We start from the raw sequence: 22,601 nt of genomic DNA, 5'->3' as shown, positions 1-22,601 counted from the left end.
ACCATATAATCTGCTTTGTCACATTGAGTTGCAATGGAAGTCTTTGTGTTTGTGTTGTGGCTGTCTCTCTCTCACAGTTGTCTTACTATCAGCACTCCTCCTCTAGCAGGAAATGGGGGCAAATCCACCAATGGATGGTATGAGACAGATTAGGACAGTTTGGACATGCATGTACTTTAGCCTTTTACTAATAATATGGAAGTGTGCGTAAACTGTATTCTTTGATGGACTTAAATTATATTCTTCTGCACTGAATTAACTGTATGTGGCTTACAAGCATGTCTTTTAATATTACTTGTGCTTTTTGTCCTGTTGTTGCGTTTGTCTTTCAGAATAATATTCTGTTAAGATAGCATTGGATTCCCTTTTGTGGGAGAGTTTTTTGCACATGATCCAGTTAGTGATGTCAAAAGTACCGGTACTTCAGTACCAAGTCGATATGAAAATAAAAAAGATGTAATGAACGATACAAGTGTTTCTGCAGTACCGGTAGTACCAAGCACCGACTCAGTGCGCCCCCTATGCGCTGTGTGACTGACAGACGGCTGCTTTTAAATGCTCACACGCTTGTGAGTGTGCCGTTAATCCTTTTACACTGAGTGGACAATTAATCAAATTACTACAGTGATATGTCCTAGTGTGATTATTAAACCACCAATTTAATTAAATAAATACAGTCTGCATGTGCTGCGTGCTTCAGCACACACATGAATATGTGAAGCTGCTTAAAAGATGAAAACACAGACTGATCAAAACACCACATTTTATGGGCATCACATGTTCTGCTTGTTGTAGTAGATGACAGAAGAGAGCGTAGATTTACTGTAAAGCACGCAGTGCCTGCAGACTATGTATAATTAAATTGCAGCATTTTGTGCTTTAATAATCACACTGGGCCATATAACCAATGTCTTATCCAAAAGTGTGAAACTATTGTTAAAAACAAAGAACCAGAAGAGCCTTCACGTCAAAATAAAAGTTTGATTCAAAATAAAACTTGACAGGAGAATTGAAGAAATCGCAACAGAAATATATAACTGTTGTATAGTACAATGTAGCATTTACCATAATAATAATAATATATTTAAGCAATATATCACAAGCAAGCGTGCTGTTGTCCTGAATAGTGCCCGACCGATTTATAGCCTTTCACAGATATATCAGTATCGCCGTATATGTTTTCCGATATGCGCAGATATGAAAACTTTTTTTTTTTCAGAACATATAATGCAGAAAACAATGCTTGGGGTGATTTAGAATTGGTGTCATAACATAGTTTGTCCAGCAGAGCACGCTCCGACTCCATTGTTTACAGAGCTGAGCTGACGGTGGTTCTACAGACAGTGCAGAGTTAAGTGGTGTCTTAGTTTGTGAAGTACATACTGGAAAGTTAATAAACAATGACCCCATCATTTTCTCTTTTCAATATAACTAATATAACATTAACCCTGTCCTTGACAACCATGTCACTCATGTTTATCACATCTGTTTGCTGTTAGCCAGTTATAGTTTGTCAGTGCAGTCCGTAATGTAGCAGATTGAAAGGTAAACATCAGAGCATCTTTTTGCAGCTCAGCAGACAACGGTACGGTGGTGGATTGTCTGAGTGTTGATTTCACACTACGTTGTTACCTAGTTGGTGAGACGCAATGCTGGAAAGTAAATAAAGTCCATCTTTTACTCTCCGTGACAACGAGCTTATAGCTAACTAGCTAACCATGTAGCTACTTTCATACCTTGTCAGCTGAGTGGAAGCTAATGTGTAAACATGTATTCACCAAACTGTTTTGTTCAGGATTCGCAGTTTGGTACCCCCTTCAACCGAACTATTCCAGTTGTTGCATTTACAAAATGTAATATTTAAAAGTCTGGTTTTCCACCATTGAAAGTTTCCCCTGAATTTGTATAGCAGAATACAGTGTGACACTGCTGCCGCTGTTTATCTCTTGACTCGGCAGGTGTAAATGCTTCTTGTTTTACAACCTGCCCCTAATTGACTGGCAGTATTAAAATAGTCAGCATTTGACTGATACTAAACAGTACTACTGATGTTTATTTAGCTTTATTTTCAGAATTTAGATTTCATATGGTCCTACTTAAAACAAAAAACGTTTCACTTTTTCAAACTCTTCAAGGAAACATGCAATTGTTTTAATTTATTATTTACATTGAAACATGTAACTTTGTTAAATAGGCAAAGGGAGTGTTCAGTAGCATATTACATTTTTTATTTTTTGTGCTATCGATATTTGTATTGAGAATCGTGACATTTTACTGGTATTGGTACAGACTACTGAACTTTTGGTATCATGACAACCCTAGATCTAGTGTCCAGCTTATCTTGATATGTGGAAATATATGCACAGTTTATTGATTGATGATAAATATACCAAAGCTCACAGTTTATCTGTGGTGACTGTATGTGAAATACTGTCTGAATGTATTTCAAAAATGAAAGTTAAACCACCTGCATCTACAGTACCTTATAGTAATGACTTTGAAAAAGGAAATATCGTAATAAAATAAATGAAAAAAATCTGGTAAAACTGCTGGCATCTACCTTAGATCAATGACTCTGAGATAGTGTGTGTGTGTATATATATATATTAGGGATGTGCGAGACTAGTCGACTAAAAGGTTCTGATGCTGCTAGTCGACACTGGAATTACTAGTCAGTTAATATTCCCCCCCATTAAACTAATAGGCTGCACTTAAATTACTGTCATATTAGTGTTACATATTTTAAATAGAATTAATAATACAAATATTATTTAAAAAAGAGGATATCTGGAGCAGATACAGAGTTTAATTTCATCTCGGGCTGCGCGTGCTTCCCTCTCTCACTCGCGGCACGCGCAGGAAAATGTCCTCTCGCTAGACAAGCAAACTCAGCAAAGTAGTTATGAAATCACTTCGATGGTGCGGGAATCGGCTTTCCAAATGTTTGAAAGTCCCTAAGGATGTTTTCACATTTGAGTCTTCTTTACATCTGTGCATGCTTGTACATTATTTTTCCGCTGAGCGGGCTAATCAAGCACAGGATAGACGCCTCGGGTGAGTCATGTCCCGTCTTTCACTGGACCACGTCGACGGGTTAATTTTGCTCATCAAAAAAATGTATGCTTTTGAGTAAGTAGCCTAGAAAATAACTGTTTTAGACTAGGTATGCATTTTTTTTAATCTGCTGATTAAGAAGGCTGTTTTCAACGAGGTGTCGACTGCTTAACGTGTTAAACTATCTTTGATTCTGTGTGCACGTCATGTTAAGAGTACATTAGGTTTATTGTAGGCTACATCACAGGCCTATTTTTTTCTATCCTATAGCTATTTTTTTTATTTTATTTTTTACATCATAACTGTTATTGGTTAATGTTCTTTACCGAACAGCTGTCATTTTAGATCAGTGGCTAATACACGACTGCATGTCGTGAAATACGTGCAACTTTTCAGTTTTTTTTCTCTCTCTCATAGATTTGGCATTAGTCTACCTGTTAATTATTTTCAACAGTGTCCTGACTGTTTTAATGTTAAGTAACTTTTACTTGGTGATTTCCGTTTAGAACAGGCTTTTAGGGTTGTTCCATTGATCCTGCACTATTCATTCAATTGTTTTCAATAAATATGTCTATTAAATATTCGCTAATGTTGATTCAGTGAACGCGTGTCATGTTCTATATTTAATGTACAATGATCATAATTCAAGTCGAGCACGTCGCAGATAAATGCCCCTTTTCAGTGGAATTTAGCATCGGATTTGGAATAGATTAAGTATTTTAAATGTGTCGCAAAATTAAAAATTTTTTTTTTTTTTTTTTTTTACTGTTTTCTCTTTAGACTAGTCGACTAGTCGGTTACAAAACTTCCATTTAAACGACAGTCAAATTAGTTGTAGTGCACATCCCTAAAATATATATATTAGGGTTGTGAATCGATTAAAATTTAACTAATTAATCACACTTTTCTGTGATTTAATCATGATTAATCTCGACTAAATTATGGTACGATACATTAAAACAAACATTTAAAAAAAATCATCAAATCATAAATGTTTACTTTATACTTCGTCTCAAAGAACTTGCAAGAAATTGGTTAGTCATCATTTATTTTAATTATTTAAATATGTACGTTTAATTAGGCACATTTTTACCAATATTAATCTTTGATACGTATATGTATACGGTGCTTTGAAAAAGTATTTGCTCTGTTCTGTTACAATTTGCAATTTTTTGGGGGTGATTTTTCTTCTCTTTTCTCCCCAATTTGGAATGCCCAATTCCTAATGTGCTCAAGTCCTCGGGGTTGCGTAGTGACTGGCCTCAATTTGGGTGGCAGAGGACGAATCTCAGTTGCCTCCGCATCTGAGACCGTCAACCGAGCATCTTATCACGTGGCTTGTTGAACGCGTTACCGCAGAGACATTGCACATGTGGAGCCTTCGCTATTCTCCGCAGCATCCACGCACAACTCACCATGTGCCCCACCAAGAGTGAACCACAATATAGCGACAACGAGGAGGTTACCCCATGTGACTCTACCCTCCCTAGCAACCAGGCTAATTTGGTTGCTTAGGAGACCTGGCTGAAGTCACTCAGCACACCCTGGATTCGAACTCAAGACTCCAGGGGTGGTAGTCAGTGTCTTTACTTGCTGAGCTACCCAGGCCCCCCACAAATCGTGATTCTTGAGCCAAACAATTTGAAAATTATCTCCCTGATGATTATTATTTATTTTATTTAATAAAAAAATACATGTTTATCTTAATGCTACAATGATTAATAGATAAATACTGGAAGCTATATTTGTGCAGAGTTCCACATTAACAAGTTTTCTCTCTGAGAAGTTTTGTCTCTTAATTCTTTACATTTAGTCCTTTTAATGCACCGCTGCTACAGCCATCAAAGCGTTGTTTGTTCAGTGTTGGACGTGAAAATGAGAGGTGTTGTGGAGAGTATTTGTCAGAAGTCATTGTACAGATTCTGTCTGACACTGCTTTAATAAATAGTTTAGCTGTAAAAAGGCTTATCAAACTGTTAAATTATGTAAACAACACTGGCGGCCAAAGGTTTGGAATAATGTACAGATTGTGCTGTTTTGGAAGGAAATTGGTACTTTAATTCACCAAAGTGGCATTCAACTGATCACAAAGTATAGACAGGACATTGCTGATGTAAAGAACAGCACCATCACTATCTGAAAAAAGTAATTTTTGATCAAATTTAGACCGGCCCCATTTCCAGCAGCCATCACTCCAACACCTTATACTTAATCATGCTAAATTGCTAATTTGGTACTAGTGCCCGACCGATATATCTAATTAGAATTGGTGTCATTACGTAGTTTGTCCAGCAGAGCGCGCTCCGACTCCATTGTTTACAGGGATGACTCTGAGCTGAAGGTGGCTCTGCAGACAGGGCGGAGTTTAGCAGTGTGGATTTGAGCGATCTCTTCTCATATAATTGCTAACTAGTTTCTGAAATACATACTGGAAAGTTAATAAACAATGACCCCATCATTTTATATAACTAATATAACGTTAACCCTGTCCCTGACAACCATGTCACGCATGTTTATCACAACTGTTTGCTGTTAGCCAGTTATAGTTTGTCAGTGCAGTCAGTGACGTAGCAGATTGAAAGGTAAACATCAGAGCATCTTTTTGCAGCTCAGCAGACAACGGTACGGTGGTGGATTGTCTGTTGAGTGTTGATTTCATGCTTCGCTGTTACCTAGATGGTGAGACACAATGCTGGAAAGTAAAATAAACAACGTCCATCTTTTACTCTCCGTAAAAACGAGCTTATAGCTAACTAGCTAACCACATAGCTACTTTCATTGTTGTCAGCGGAGTGGAAGCTAATGTGTAAACGTATTCAACAAAATGTTTTGTTCAGGATTCACAGTTTGGTACCCCCTTCAACCGAACTATTCCAGTTGTTGCATTTATAAAATATAATATTTAGAAGTCTGGTTTTCCAGACATTAAAATAGGATACTTAATAAAAGTAGATTTAATAAATAGTATATTTGTCCTGTGTAAATAATAATATATATGAACTGTATCTAAAATAAATGAGGGGTGTAACTAATACAACAGGCTGGAAAAATAGATTTTAATATCCTATTATATATATTTTGAATGTGTTGAAACTTGACACTGGGCGACGCACCCTAAAAACGGCACTGTTAGATTGGTTTCATGCTGAAGAGCCGCTTAAAAGTAGTTTTTTTTTTCTCTCTCTCTCGTAAATGAGTGTAAATTCTTTACACAGCACAATTTACACAACACAATTTACATATCTAATGTTGTGTAATTATGTGTATATTAGATATGTAAATTGTGTTGTGTAAATCTGATGTTTATTGTAAATTGGTATATGTCTCATCACTGTCATGACTGCTATGTTGCTCGGAACTGCACCCAAGACTTTCACCCACTGTTGCACTTGTGTATATGGCTGTGTGATAATAAAAGTGATTTGATTTGAGATGTATATACACACACACACACACACACACAGTTGAAGTCAGAAGTTTACATACACTTAGTTTGAAGTCAATAAAACTTAATTTTTTTAACCACTCCACAGATTTCATATTAGCAAACTAGTTTTGGCAAGTCATTTAGGAAATCTACTTTGTGTATGACACAAGTAATTTTTCCAACAATGTTTACAGACAGATTGTTTCACTTTTAATGGACTATATCACAATTCCAGTGGGTCAGAAGTTTATATACACTAAGTTAACTGTGCCTTTAAGCAGCTTGGAAAATTCCAGAAAATGATGTCAAGCCTTCTGGCAGTTAGACAATTAGCTTCTGATAGACTGTAGCTGTGGATGTATTTTAAGGCCTACCTTCAAACTCAGTGCCTCTTTGCTTGACATCATGGGCAAATCAGAAGAAATCAGCCAAGACCTCAGAAAAAAAATTGTGGACCTCCACAAGTCTGGTTCATCCTTGGGAGCAATTTCCAAAAGCATGAAGGTACCACGTTCATCTGTACAAACAATAGTACCCAAGTATAAACACCATGTGATCATGCAGCCATCATAGCGCTCAGGAAGGAGACGCATTCTGTCTCCTAGAGATGAACATAGTTTGGTGTGAAAAGTGCAAATCAATCCCAGAACAACAGAAAAGGACCTTGTGAAGATGCTGGAGGAAACAGGTAGACAAGTATCAATATCCACAGTAAAATGAGTCCTATATCGACATAACCTGAAAGGCTGCTCAGCATGGAAGAAGCCACTGTTCCAAAACTGCCATAAAAAAGCCAGAATACAGTTTGCAAGTGCACATGGGGACAAAGATCTTACTTTTTGGAGAAATGTCCTCTGGTCTGATGAAACAAAACTTGAACTGTTTGGCCATAATGACCATCGTTATGTTTGGAGGAAAAAGGGTGAGGCAAGAACACCATCTCAACCCTGAAGCGTGGGGGTGGCAGCATCATGTTGTGGGGGTGCTTTTCTGCAGGAGGGGCTGGTGCACTTCACAAAATAGATGGCATCATGAGAAAGGAAAATTATGTGGATATATATACACTATATTGCCAAAAGTATTCGCTCATCTGCCTTTAGACGCAAATGAACTTAAGTGACATCCCATTCTTAATCCATAGGTTTTAATATGACGTCGACCAACCCTTTGCAGCTGTAACAGCTTCAACTCTTCTGGGAAGGCTTTCCACAAAGTTTAGGAGTGTGTTTATGGGAATTTTTGACCATTCTTCCAGAAGCGCATTTGTGAGGTCAGACACTGATGTTGGATGAGAAGGCCTGGCTCGCCAAGAAGGGGCCATCCCCAAACTGTTCCCACAATGTTGGGAGCATGGAATTGTCCAAAATCTCTTGGTATGCTGAAGCATTCAGAGTTCCTTTCACTGGAACTAAGGGCCAAGCCCAGCTCCTGAAAAACAACCCCACACCATAATCCCCCCTCCACCAAACTTCACAGTTGGCACAATGCAGTCAGACAAGTACCGTTCTCCTGGCAACCGCCAAACCCAGACTCGTCCATCAGATTGCCAGATGGAGAAGCGTGATTCGTCACTCCAGAGAACGCGTCTCCACTGCTCTAGAGTCCAGTGGCGGCGTGCTTTACACCACTGCATCCGACGCTTTTGCACTTGGTGATGTATGGCTTGGATGCAGCTGCTCGGCCATGGAAACCCATTCCATGAAGCTCTCTACGCACTGTTCTTGAGCTAATCTGAAGGCCACATGAACTTTGGAGGTCTGTAGCGATTGACTCTGCAGAAAGTTGGCGACCTCTGCGCACTATGCGCCTCAGCATCCGCTGACCCCGCTCTGTCATTTTACGTCGCCTACCACTTCGTGGCTGAGTTGCTGTCATTCCCAATCGCTTCCACTTTGTTATAATACCACTGACAGTTGACTGTGGAATATTTAGTAGCGAGGAAATTTCACGACTGGACTTGTTGCACAGGTGGCATCCTATCACAGTACCACGCTGGAATTCACTGAGCTCCTGAGAGCGGCCCATTCTTTCACAAATGTTTGTAGAAGCAGTCTGCATGCCTAGGTGCTTCATTTTATACACCTGTGGCCATGGAAGTGATTGGAACACCTGAATTCAATTATTTGTATGAGTGAGCGAATACTTTTGGCAATATAGTGTATAAAGCTCGGTCGCAAATGGGTCTTCCAAATGGACAATGACCCAAAGCATACCTCCAAAGTTGTGGCAAAATGGCTTAAGGACAACAAAGTCAAGGTATTTGAGTGGCAGCACAAAGTCCTGACCTCAGTCCGATAGAAAATTTGTGGGCAGAACTGAAAAGCGTGTGTGAGCAAGGAGGCCTACAAACCTGACTCGGTTACACCAGTTCTGTCTGGAGGAATGGGCCAAAATTCCAGCAACTTATTGTGAGAAGCTTGTGGAAGGCTACCCAAAATGTTTGACCTAAGTTAAACAATATAAAGTTAATGCTATATAAACATCTGACCCACTGGGAATGTGATGAAAGAAATAAAAGCTGAAATAAATAATTCTCTCTACAATTATTCTGACATTTCACATTCTTAAAACAAAGTAGTGATCCTAACTGACCTAAAACAGGGAATATTTTCTATGATTACATGTCAGGAATTGTGAAAAACTGAGTTTAAATGTATTTGGCTAAGGTGTATGTAAACTTCTGATTCAACTGTGCACATCGATCAGCCACAATATTAAAACCACCTACCTAATATTGTGTAGGTCCCCCTCATGCCGCTAAAACGGCGGCAACCCGCATGTCAGAATAGCATTCTGAGATGATATTCTTCTCACCACGATTGCACAGAGCTGTTATCTGAGTTACCGTAGACTTTGTCAGATCGAACCAATCTGGCCATGCTCTGTTGACCTCTCTCATCAACAAGGCATTTCCATCCACAGAACTGCCCCTAACTGAATGTTTTTGGCACCACTCAGAGTAAATTCTAGAGACTGTTGTGTGTGAAAATCCCAAGGGATCAGCAGTTACAGAAATACACAAACCAGCCCATCTGGCACCAACAATCATCCGTGCGATTGGCTGATTAGATAATCATGTGGCAGCAGTGCAATACATAAAATCAAGCAGATAAGGGTCAGGGGCTTCAGTTAATGTTCACATCAACCAGCAGTATGTTCTCCCCCGTAGATATTCGCGGGAGGAGCACATCAAAATGCGTTCAGTGGGACATGCTGATATAAACACGGAGACAGTGCGCAACAGTGAAAGCGGCCCGTGTAGCGCATGTTCATAAAATAACAGTCCGCACCACATAACCCCCTCCCGTTGGTCGACTGGCAGGCTGACCCATGGAATGTTGAGCCCATGAGTCCTGAGGTACCTTGATGCGCACATGTCCACAGACAGAGAAAGAGATTTTTCCCACATGTGCTAATCACTTTTGAAATACCAATTTGCTTCATGGAATTTTAAAGCATTATTGTCAGTGTTGCTAATAAGCTTGTATGCTTGGCTTTTGTTTGTTATTAAAAACGTCTTTTTGAACAGGCCCCATTTAGGCCAGTTCATGTAATGTGTGTTTAGAGTTTGTTTAGTACAGCCGGTGAGGACTAAAAGTGAACATGGAGCCTTCTTATGTTATGTTCTATCTTGTATTCTTATGTTCTCTCTCCTTTGTTCTCGTCATCTTCTTAGGCTGATACAGAAAAGGCCCGTCATGGTCATCATTCCAGTAGCCACAGTCGACGGGTCTGTATCTCCTGATCTTGCTCTCTGCCTCCTGTTCTTTCTCCTCCTTGTTTTATTTCTTCTGTCTTATTCCTTTCGCTCCTCATTTCTCATGAACAGGGATTGAATGATGACACAGCGTCGGTCCGCAGTGTTGGAAGTTACAGGGTGTGTGATTGTTTTTTTTTTTTTATGGCCTTTCATTAGATGGAGGTGTTCAGATGACATTAAAAGTGTTTTCAGAACCAATTTCCTTTTAAGATCAAGAAACAAATAGTGTTTTTTCCAAGCATCAAAGTAGTTTCAGAGGCCCATCCATGTTATTTGTTACAACCACAATTCCAAAAAGGTTGGGACAGTATGGAAAATGCTAATAAAAACAAAAAGGAGTGATTTGTAAATTCTGTTGACCCTGTGCTATATTGAAATCACTACAACATTTTTTTTTTTTTTTTTTATACACCATTTTGTTTGAAAATTTGCATTTATTTCAAATCCGATGATTGCAACATGCTCCAGAAAAGCTGGAACTGTCAAGTGTTTACCACTGTGTAAAATAATTTCTTCTAATAAAATGTATTAAGTGTTTGGGCACTGAAAACACAAGTTTATTAAGTTTATCAAGCAGAATTCTCCCATATTTATCCATTATTAGCTTCAGCTGCACAATTGTACACTATTTTGCACTTCATAATGCGCCACACGTTCTCAATTTGAGACAGTTCAGGACTGGAGGCAGGCCAATCTAGCACCCATACGCTCTGCTATTGCAGCCATGCACTTGTAATCAGGGCAGTATGTGATTTGGCTTTGTCATGCTGGAAAATGCAGGGACGTCCCTGGAAAAGACGGCGTCTGGATGGCAGCATATGTTGCTCCAAAATGTATACATATCTTTCTGCATTAATGGTGCCCTCACTAATGTGCAGGTTAGCCAAGCAATGGACACTGACTCATCCTCATACCGTGACAGACACTGGCTTTTGGACCCGTCGCAGAAAACAGATTGATCCTTTTGCTCTTCAGCCTGGAGAATACAATGACTGTTTTGTTTTTTTTTTGTTCAAAAAAATATTTGAAATGTGGACTCGTCGGACCACAAAACAGTATTCCACTGTTCTACTGACAAAGATTTACCGAAGTATTCCTGAGCCCATGTCATGACATCCATTACAGATGCATGTTGGTTTTTTAAGACATCTGAGGGATCAGAGATCACATGCATTCAGAAGTGGTTTTCAGCCTTGCCCTTTACACACTGTGATTTAATTTGATTAATTTTTTTTATTTTTTTGGAGGCTCCTTATATACTATAACACAATTGCCTCACCTGTTGAGCATCTTCAGTTTCATATCGCCTTATTTCAACTCAAGATTGTTATCAGTCCTAAATTACACCTGTTTCAACTTTTCTGGAATGCAGTCATGACAAATAATAATAATAATGATTCACAAGGTAAAATATCAAATAATGTGATTAGAATTTACAAATCACCCCTTTTTGTTTTTATTAGCATTTTCCATACTGTCCCAACTTTTTTGGAATTGGGGTTGTTCGTGCCACTTAAATTTAAAGAGATAGTTCACCCAAAAATGGAAATTCAGTCATTATTTCCTCACCCTCATACTGTTCAAAACCTGTATCACTTTTTCTCTTGTTGAACACAAAAGGAGATGTTAAACTGAATGTTGGCCGCAGTCCTTATTTACTTTCACTTTATAGAAAATCATCAACATTCAAAATTTCTCCTGTGTTCAGTGGAGGAAAAAAGTATTATGGGTTTGGAATGACATGAGGGTAAGTAAATGATGACAAAACTTTAATTTTAGGGTGAACTAACTCTTTTCTATTAAATAAAAATAATGTAGTTTTTCTCTTTGGGTAAATTGATATCTTCGTTACTGTGAGTACTTCATTGTCCCATTGAAATTGAAAATGAATGCGTGCCTATTGGATTTCTCTTTACTTTTAAAGTCAAATTCGACCTCTCTAAGAGATTCGAGCAGTTCCCATTGCTCGGGTCGGGTTAGTTCTTCCAGGAGAAGAGACTTGGTGGTATGTCACTTTGTTTGCATTATTGTGTGTTGTTTCAGCAAGCATTGTAGTGTCTTTCAGCAACATGTCAGTTCATTTTACTGCATTTCTCTTGTGTTACTGACTAACATTCTTTGCTACCATAGGTGGACAATTGTAGTTAATGTGGTTAGTTCTTAGCTACATTTTATGGTGCTCTTAAATCAAAAAACAAACAGACAAAAAATATTCAGCTCCAAGTTCTGAGAACCATATTTGATTTGCATGCAGTTGCCAAATGCATTATAGTTGTATGCAGAACATTCTGATTATCAGATTGGTGGTTAGTGCACTCAAGTGGTTAACTAATAATAATGAAGCAAAACAGTGCTGTATCAGAGTGTGAGTTTTGAAGTTTTCTACACTAACATAAACAGGTGTTTGGTGTGATTGAATGAAACATGTCCTTATTAGTGCATGTGGCATGGATTACTCTATTGTAGTATCCAGCTTATATTTGGGATGGTGATTGTCTTAACCGCTGTTCTCTGCAGTCTGGTGTCTCCAGTAGTTCGTCTTTGAAGAGCTCCTACTCCACTGTATGTATTGATGTGGCACTCAAATTTATTCATGATTATTAACCATCTCCATTGAGTGTCAGTAGTGTATTATTACTGTGTTTTAGTGATATCAAAAGTACCAGTACTTCGGTACCAAGTCGATACTAAAATAAAAAAAAGATATTACGATACCAGTAGCTATGTTTCCATCCAAGAATTTAATTTATGCAAAAAACATTAGTCAAAATGTGTGCCAAAAAAAATAAATAAATAAATAAAATTAAATAAAAGCTGTTTCCATCCAATGTGTTTAAATGAGAGAAAAAACGTCACTTCCGGAGAAATGGTTTCCACTGTGACTCTTTTGTTAATAAAATGCTCACAGTTTAGAGCTCACAGACAAAACACTGTAAAGAACTTTGTCTCGTGTCTGGAAGCGACAGCACATCGCAGAGTTCTAGGAGAATTATGTATGTGCGTTCCTCCCATGTTTATAACTTTATTGTGTGGATCTATAATATATTTTTCAAGATTGTCAATAAACCTGCTCTTCGGCACAGTTCAAGTTTGTATTCGACTTATTTCCTCTGCAAACTCCATGCAGGCTTTGGTTAACGTTATTTTAGGATGACCAGAGCAACATTTCAGATGCAATGGTTGGTCCGATGGTTAGTCCAGTTATGAACTAATTATTCGGTCACATTACTTGTTTTGACGGCATCTTGTAATCCTAATAAATTCAATGAGTTTTTTCAGTAAGTTTCTGAATTGCCCATTAACTACATGTTAAAGAATCCTTTTAAAGGTATCTGAAAAACAACAATATAAATGTAAGTCAGCCCGTGAGTGCATCTCGTCTTGCTTGGAAACAATTGTCTGAAGAGAAGGGCCTTAATGCGTAGGTAAAGTTAGGAGATTTAGGTGAGATTTTGGATGTTTTGGTATTACAAATTTTATTTTGTAATAAAATATAATTCAGAAATGAATTTTAATTTTAGGCCCTGAGAATTTTTAAAATCTTATTTCATAAGGTCTTAATATAATTTGAAGCAATGTTTAGTTCATTTAGAAACACTTGAAGGAAACATGCTATTGTTTTAATTAATTATTTACATTGAACTTTAACATTTTAATAGGCTAAAGGGGTGTGTTCATTAGCAAATTACCTATTTTTTTTCTGTGGTATCAAATTGGTATTGAGAATTGTGAAATTTTACTGACATTGGTGCCGACTATGGAACTTTTTGTGTAGTGACAACACTACTGTGAATGCATTCTGTTGTGTGCTGAATGAACCAATCTTTAATAGGGAGCTTTACACATTTGTGCTCTTTTCTTTCAGAGCTCTGTATATAATGATCTACACAAAAAACCTGCTGGCAGCAGCTCCAAAAAGGACCTGCTGGTCAGTGCTGATCAAAATCTTGAACTTAAGTGCCACTTCATTCAGGAGGGTGCATCATCATAAACCATCTTCCTGCTTTAAAGCATGATATTGAAGATTTATTGTGTATGGGATAAACTGTACGGTCGTGACAGTTTGATTGATTTGTATGTCGGATATCTATGTTCATTCTTTATTGCTTTGCACCAATTTTGTAGACTGGATTGTATCATGACCAAAGGAACTACACCAGCCTAAAGACCCCCAAACCTCCTCCCTCTACTGTCTCTACCTATACACCACGGGTTTGTCTGCTTCCTTTGTGCATTTTTATGTTGAAGAGCAGCTTTATTATCGTAAAGTTGGAAATCCATAATAGGTTCCTTGTCTGGTTTATATAGTTACTTATGTCTTATAAGTTGTTTTTAAGCCAGTTTGGCATGATCTGGTGTTGGGTTAATTCAGTGGTCAACAGGAGATCTCTGACAGCTGGTGCTTTATTTAACCTTCACAGGCTCCATCCAGCAGGAGTTCTGCAGGTCTAACGCGCAGCTATAGTGTGGTCAGTCTGATCTTCAGCACACATGACATTTTCTCCCAAAAATGAAAGTTCAGTCATCATTTACTCAACATCATGTTGATACAAATGCATATGAATTTCTTTATTCCATCTGACACTAAAGGAGAAAAAGGAGATTTTGAAGAATGTACTGGCGGGATTTTCCAGGCAATTAGGAAAATGGAGACTGTATCTGTTGAGCTTAAAGGATGCAAAAACACCAAAAAAGTAGTTCAGACAACTTTACATATAGCCCATTGTTATTTAGACCTGGAAATAAGATGCATCTCGGATGATCCGATCACATGTTGTTAGGTGAAACACTTCGCTATTTACATCTTAACACTAAAAAGCACATCCTGTGACCACTTGTGTTTGGATTTTTAGTGGAGGACATGCATCAGTCACAATGTCAGTGTGCTACCACATGATAATAAACCACAAAAATTAAGAAAAGTCAAAAAGCGTGAATAAAACCTGTGCAAATTCAGTCTATGCACAAATGCAACATTTCAAAAAGAATTATACATTTGTTTTAGTGGATTACTTGTTTTAAAGGAGCTTCAGATGTTCGTGTTTCTCATCTGTGTTGATATCAGACACACTGAAGTTGATCTGTTAAGTTCTCACACTTGTTTATGTATTTGCTTTTTTAAATTTTCCAGTCGAATGGTTATTTTCTTTTAAAGCCACTCATAACCGGCAAATTTTAAACTCTTGTTTTAGTGCAGCGGTTGATTGACAGGTGAGGGGACACATTCAGGACAGAAAAGCGTTTAAACCTCAAAAGCAATGTGATCGCATGCGTAGTCATTGACTACCACCCTATGTGGTTTTTGTGAACCTATCATAAAACGTTTTGCACCACGTGTACACCGTATCATTTATGATCACCCAAAATACATCTTAATACCAAGTGTAAATGGAGTCTAAATGTCTTCTGAAGCCACAAAATAGCACTGTGTAAAGAAAAGACTAAAATGTACATTGTTTTTTGCTTACATTCTTGCCATCTGGACAGCTCTCCTTGGCATGTTTGTTAGAGATCATAAGAGAAGCAACATTATCCAATTCTTGAACAAGTCATTTCTTTTTAGTCTGAACTTTTTTTTTTTTTTGTTATTAAACATTTTTATTGATTCCAGTCACAGATTAAATAAACATGACAGAAAATACAGAATCAAATAATATGAACTTAAAACCTTCCCTCCGAACATTCAGCGAGCCCTCCAAAAAGTCCAAATAACTGCCCCATTTTTTTATTAGATTAACCCATGTTGCCCAGCCTTCTGTATGTCATCCCCTCAAATGCCGCCACCCCTGCCCATCTCCGTGCACCACTCCCGAAACGAGGGCGCTCCAGACGACTTCCAGAGTCTGAACTTTTTAATGAATTGGTTGACATGGTTTACAAAACCAGTCTGAAAGATTTGTTCACAAATTGACTGATCCGATACTTGAGTTCTACTCACTGACTCAGTGAATCGGTCACACTGGTTAGAGTTAGATTATCAGTGAATAATTTTGGTTTGTTCCAATTGTATGACTTCAAACATAGCACATAAGTTGAATGGTTTTTCTATTATACTTTAAAGGTGCTTTTACATAATTTTTTGAAGCTTAAAGGCTTAGTACCCATTCATTCTAATAGCTTAAAAAGACCAATACAGTTCTTATTTATTTTTCTTTATGGATTCCATGGAAGAAACAATGTCATATGCATTTGGAAATAAAGTGTGACCATGATGACGGAATTTTCATTTTTGAGTGAATGAATCCTTTAAACACCACTGATCCCATCAAGCAAGATGTTTTGCTGTATTAACCTCTTTGTCATTTGTTTTAGTTTACTGACCGAATTGGACTAGTATCAGTTTGTTTAATTTTTCATATTCTTTATAATATTGTAGTTGAATTAAAACTCCATTTGGTGCTGTCTTGGTCTGTGTTCTCTTTCTTTTCCTCTGGTGTGACACCATTGAATGAGTAGGCATTGCAGATTTACCGCTCATGTTTTTAAGGTCATCCTAAACGGTGCACTTGCCCTTTGTGTCCACAGGCTTCCATTTGTGATGATGGTCTGTATGGTTCATATAGTTCTAGAGCTGTAAGTGACCTGTCCAGAGCATATGTACTGAAATAATAATCATATCCTCTTTGGGACAATGTTAGCTCAGTGGTCAGTATTTTCCCCCATAGCCCTCTGAATGCAGCTGGTATTCTTCTGGTGCAAGTTCCACCCGCAGCAGCCCTGTGGTGAGCGTTGCATGTACCCTCTTAACACAGCACAGAACTGCAGCCTGATGCACAGCTGCTGCTCATGCATGTGTTGTATATTAATCGCCAGTGTGTGTTTATATATACTGCACACAAATCTCTCCTGTGTGCTCAGTAAGAGAATTCACCTTCTAAATGTAGATGTATCCTCAATCTAACCCTAGTCGGTATGAATCAAACAACGTAGATTGAAGGGAAAGTGTGTGATTTTTATTTTCTGTGTCAAAATAACTATAGGTTAGCCATTTGTATGTTGACTTTCTGAAGACTACAAATTCTGTGGCGCTATCAAAACATTCTTCTGTTTGTTTGAGTATCAACTTTTGAAATCTTTTTGGAAAACCATCATTAGTGGGGCTGTTAATGCAAGTATCACCATAGAGTGCAACAGTGCCCCCATCATTTTCAGCCATCTTGGTTCCAAAAGTATTTTTCCCATTCTTTTTTTCCTTGGAGATTTCATAAAATCCTTCATAAAAGAGTTCTAAGCCATGAACCAAACCAACCAGCTGTGAGGTGAATCACAACAAGCTTTAATCTGAAGCAAAAAAGTATTTGAAAATCAGACAAAAAGACACATTTCTTTCTGTTTGTTCCTGTTAGTGGCACAGAAATTACATGTGACCTCAGAAATTGTCCTAAAAAACAGCAAAAGCTAATTAGCTGAACTTGTTAGCTGAATCTTGAGTACTGGTGGTGTTTTGATTGTTTGTTGTCTGAAGGTGGGGCAAAAATGCAGCTGGTGTCTTTGTTACTTGTGTGGTGCATTTGCCAAAACATCTTTAGTAGCATATTGACATTGTTTGATTACTTGCCATTTTCACACTTACTAATATGTATGGCAGATTGAAACAGATTATGACATATAATACTGTGTGACAGAATGAGTGCTATTGAAAGAGTTACTTTTTATTATTTCCTGAAATGATTGTTTTCTGCTTAATAGTTGATGACGGATGGTTTTCTGGTTGGATGTGCAGATTGTGCACTGTGCATGCACCATGCTTTTTATCCCAGAATCATTCTCTTCTTTACATTTTTCAGTCATCAGATGACGATTCTTCCAGCACTGTGTCCCAAAGTCGACGTGGGAGAAGGGATAGTGTGGTGAGCGACAATAGAAATGTGACTGCGCATTTCTAGTGTTCAGACAAGGCACCCGCATATTCTGTTATTAGCAGAACAATAATATATCATAAGCAGAACTGATTATTTGTACATTGCAAGGTTAATTTCATATCTTTGCAGTTCACCACTGCAACCGCTTCTGTTTTCTTTTTTTCTCGTGATCTTGTTTGTGCCTCCCCGTCTTTGTGTAGTCATCTGATTTCTCTGAGATCTCTGAGACAGCTGCTGATTATTTCAGCCGCTCTAATCGCAGAGGCAGCATTGTCTCTGATCTCGATGATCTGAGCATCCCAGACTTGGACAGTGTAAGTCAAGACGGCATCAGCTACTGCATGAACTCTATTAACCAGTGTGACAATCACTGAAGAGCACTGACAAAGAATAGTTCACCCAACATTAAAAATTCAGTCATCCAAACATAACATTCCTTCTTCCGTGGAGCACAAAATAAGATATTTTGAAGCATTTTTCTTTACAATAAAAGTATGCAATGACCCCAGGGGTTGTCAGGCTCACAAATGGACCAAAACAAAACAAAAAAACAGTAAAGTAGTATGATTTTTTTTTGAAGACGTTAGATATAGCACACAAGCTGTATGGACTACCTTTTGAGGTCCTTTTATGGTGCTTTTTTGTCCTTTTTGGAGCTCAATGTCTCCATTCAGATGCAGTAAAATTGACTTTATTGGACAACACTTATTTTCTTTTTCAGATCATTTTTAAGAAAGCATTGAATGTTTTGTTAAAAAAAAAAATATCCAATCAATCAGTCCATGTTTTGAACCTAGTCACCATACACTTGCATGCATTATTCTAATAAGCTAATCAGCTCTGGACTGTTTTGATACTGAAACACATTCCTGCATAAATATTCCAAGCCATGAGCACTCTAACGTTTGTTTATTTGCCTTGTCAGTGTTTGGTTTTAAAGCAGAGGGTTATGTTAAAGCGGGTTTGGGACTGTAAATGTTTCTGGTTGAATGAAGGTAAGTGTTGACGTGATATTTAGACATGCATCTAAAATAGTTGTTAAACTGCAGTGGTCAGCACCTCACTCACTTTATTCTTTCCGTTTCATTTTTAGGATGAAACCAAAACCCAGTCAATACTCTCAAGTTTCGCTTAGTATATGACTTTGTAATAATAACTGATGAGACTAATAGTTTTTTCTTCTTTTTCAGCTGGATGAAAAATGCGAAAAGCAGTTTTCAGACCCCTTTAGTCGGGTAAGAGAAAGATTTTTCCACTAGCAGTTTTAGAGTGTGTTTAGACATTTGCCTCATAACTGATGTGTTAACAATATTAATCTAATTAATTAGAGCATGATTTGTTTCTCGTCAGTTTCCTTTGGGACTAGAGAAGGTTTCAGTTTCTCTGATTTATTTATTTCATTAATGATCCAGTTAATGAATGTAATGATGTATTGTTTTTTATAGTCTTTCTGTCAAATAAATGCCTCTTGGTTTGATATTTTGATGTCTAATATAATGACATTTTTACTTGCATAATAAAGAACGATACACAGATTTCATGATACGATGCAGTAGCCTCATGCTACAATACGATAAACTGTGCCCACAAATGTTTCGCTTAAACTTATTCAAGAATTCGACACAAATGTTCATTAAAAAAGTGACACAACAGTGTCTGACACTGGCAACAAAAGGCAGCGTTCTAGTAACTTAAACAACAGCAATGCATTTATCAGTAGATTGTTGTGAGAAAAACTCAGTGTTCATGTTTTTCTTGAGAATTATTTTTTTGTGTACTCTCAAATAATTTTTATTTGTATAGCACTTTTCACAATGCTCACTGTTTCAAAGCAGCTTTGTTGAAAATCATGCCTTAATGTCTTAAAGCCCCCAGTGAGAAAGCTTAAAGTGACAGTGCCAAGAAAAAGCTAAATTCAATGACAATGGAGAGAAAAAACCTTGAGAGGAACCTGGCCTCTGGCTTTACGATATACTGTATGTAAATATGCACATACTTCTAGTTTGAGATTCATTCCAGATGAAACTAGTCAAGTGTAAATGCATCTGGCTGTTCAAGTCACATATGTTAACTTTGCTCCGCCCAAACAGCGCTGCGTCAACATAGGACAAATGTGAAACATAAACAGCTGTTACCGAATATTTGCATTGGGCTTGTATTACTCAGTATCAAATAACAAAGAAAGAAATGGATGCACATTGTAGGAGAGACAGAACTTGTTTCATAATTTATTTGATGTCGATCGCTGATGAATCTGAAACTAAACACTGACATGAGCGTAGCTGACGGGCATGACGCATCTTACCTAAGACGAGCCCTGAGGGGGAAAAAAACACAGCGCGCCCAATCACAGACACGCACACTGGGCAAAGTCACTTGGAATCAATTAATAAGTCACATCTTTTAAAATCGCTGCTCAGAATTAGCACAATCACGGAAGTGAACTCTGTTTTATTTGCATATTGTGCGGGAATTGAAGATGGGATGAATATCCATTTGGCGGAGACACATTGATGTGGTCAGGTGTAAATGGAATGAGCTTTTTCAATCGGATAGCAGTCCGATCATTAAAAACGCATGAAGTGAACAAGTGTAAATAGGCCAAAAAGCAGAGACTAAGAAGTCTCATGTAAATGCGGGTTTCTTACGTTGTTGTTTTTTTTTATTGTCATCAGCATCTTGCTGTGCATGTAATCATGCAACAGGCAAACTTGCTGCTGTGTTTGTGCCTCACATTTGTTGCGAGTTACACCAGTTTACACAGTGATGTCGGTGTAAATATAAGTTTAATGTAGCACCGGTAAATAACGCCATTGTTTGGCTAATTTGACAAGCAGTAACACTACAATCTAATTGCCGTTTGCCTTCGATTTTCGAGCTCTCAACTCATCTACTGTAGACTAGCTGCTCTGTTCTGCTGTTGGATACCACCGGGCTGTGAGCGCTCAGTGCTGTCTCTCCGGGGAGGAGACTGTATTTTGCCACTCTCAATATTGCACTGGTTGGGTTTAAACACTTCTTAAGCAGTAGCAGTATTAACACTAATTTATACATATTTAAGTGTGAATTTATTGTCCAAATACTCTTTGTGACCACTGCATGATGCTTAATGGATTTAATGAGTGTTAATGTGTGATCTGCCCTGTCGTATCTTACAGCCATCCTCTCGATGTGCCACCCCAGCACTGTCTGCAGCAGCCCTGGCATCTCTAGGGGGCAGTTCTTCTAGGAGGGGTAGTGGAGACGCTGGCAGCATCATTATGGATGCAGATGCTTCTCTCTGTGAATTAAGGGTAATTATACTCTTTCTCTGCATGCTTTGAAGGCAGACACAAAAACAGGCATCATCTATTCATCTAAAGAAAGATTTGACAGACTTGGTTTGCATAGTTTTTAATTTAGTAAGATGATCTACATGCCTTCAAACATAGTTTGGCTGAAAGTAGAGCGCCATACAAACACAGGACCCATTGAAATTAAGCATTTACACAGCTAAATTTCATGATGAGCTCCAGTCACATACATTCTAGTTTCCTGTTGAATGCATTTGATCTCAGAGAATCCACCTGTGTTTATTTACCATCTATTATGTATTATTTGTGTCTGTTTAATCCTTTCCTTAAAATGTCTTTCCTCTTTGTGTTCGAATGCCTTTTGGGGAACTCTCTCCTTCTCTGAATGTAAATGTACAATCGGAGGTCACCGCTCTGACCTTCTGTGAATGCCAAACCTTTCCCATGATTCATTCCTCCATCTCAACAGGATATCTATGATCTAAAGGACCAGATTCAGGATGTAGAGGGCCGATACATGCAGGGTCTTAAAGAGCTGAAGGTAGAGGGTCCTAAGCTCACCGCATGCCTTCCTTCATCCTCCACTAACCCACCAGGCTCTTGGTGCTCCTTAGTATGCATGAGCCTTAGCATGAGTCTTTCACTCACTACATAAGCTCTTTGCAGTCACTTTTAGCCCACAGTTGTGTTGCCTGCAGAGATGATCAGCCCTGAAATGAAGCCAAAAGCACAAAGAAGATTTCCTGTCTGACTGCCCACTGCTGTGTTAAGAAGGCTACGAATGAGGATACACATGCACACACCTTTAATCAGGACTTTGCAGCTGTAGCAGTCGGATGAATTTCAGTGCTTTTCCAGTTTACATTGGGAAGCTAAAGAGAACTTTACTTTAAATATCTTGACACCATTTAGATCCTGTGAATGAGCTGAACATGAACAACCAAGGGTTAATCTGACAATTGAACCTGACGTTCCTCCTAATATCCGAATTGTAGTATTTGATAATGGAGTTAAGAGCTTTTACAAAGTCAGCGTTGAGAACTTTTGCACAACTTTTGGATAGCATTCAGTTGTTTTGCACTTTTACTTGTTCTGTTTTTAGCTGCACTTCACATTTGACTAATCTTTAGTGCAGTGGTCAGTGTAGTGTGTTTTGTTTTTGTCTGATAGTGTTTTTGTGATCAGCATCTAATGCTTTTCCAGTT

At 38.1% G+C, this 22,601-nt stretch overlaps 1 protein-coding gene across 27 annotated transcripts in view; it reads left to right on the top strand.

Moving 5' to 3' along the window:
• The window catches only part of lrrfip2 (leucine rich repeat (in FLII) interacting protein 2), a 41,819-nt gene that overhangs the window by 11,047 nt on the left and 8,171 nt on the right, over positions 1-22,601 (top strand). For 3 of the 27 annotated variants that reach the window (XM_051651359.1, XM_051651377.1, XM_051651358.1), the window contains exons 4-18: positions 78-137; positions 10,158-10,211; positions 10,311-10,358; positions 12,166-12,246; positions 12,759-12,803; positions 14,107-14,169; positions 14,367-14,453; positions 14,663-14,710; positions 16,767-16,814; positions 16,907-16,963; positions 18,029-18,091; positions 18,304-18,417; positions 19,294-19,338; positions 21,262-21,396; positions 21,866-21,937. In XM_051651359.1, coding sequence (XP_051507319.1) covers positions 78-137; positions 10,158-10,211; positions 10,311-10,358; positions 12,166-12,246; positions 12,759-12,803; positions 14,107-14,169; positions 14,367-14,453; positions 14,663-14,710; positions 16,767-16,814; positions 16,907-16,963; positions 18,029-18,091; positions 18,304-18,417; positions 19,294-19,338; positions 21,262-21,396; positions 21,866-21,937 — 1,020 coding nt within the window. The remainder of the gene's footprint in view (positions 1-77; positions 138-10,157; positions 10,212-10,310; positions 10,359-12,165; positions 12,247-12,758; positions 12,804-14,106; positions 14,170-14,366; positions 14,454-14,662; positions 14,711-16,766; positions 16,815-16,906; positions 16,964-18,028; positions 18,092-18,303; positions 18,418-19,293; positions 19,339-21,261; positions 21,397-21,865; positions 21,938-22,601) is intronic. The other 24 variants (XM_051651379.1, XM_051651364.1, XM_051651384.1 and 21 more) reach the window with 21 other exon arrangements.

Source organism: Myxocyprinus asiaticus, chromosome 23 (genome assembly GCF_019703515.2).
Source record: "Myxocyprinus asiaticus isolate MX2 ecotype Aquarium Trade chromosome 23, UBuf_Myxa_2, whole genome shotgun sequence".
Taxonomy (NCBI): Eukaryota; Metazoa; Chordata; class Actinopteri; order Cypriniformes; family Catostomidae; genus Myxocyprinus; species Myxocyprinus asiaticus.
Note: the sequence above shows the minus strand (reverse complement) of the source record. Positions and strands in the feature narration are given on the sequence as shown.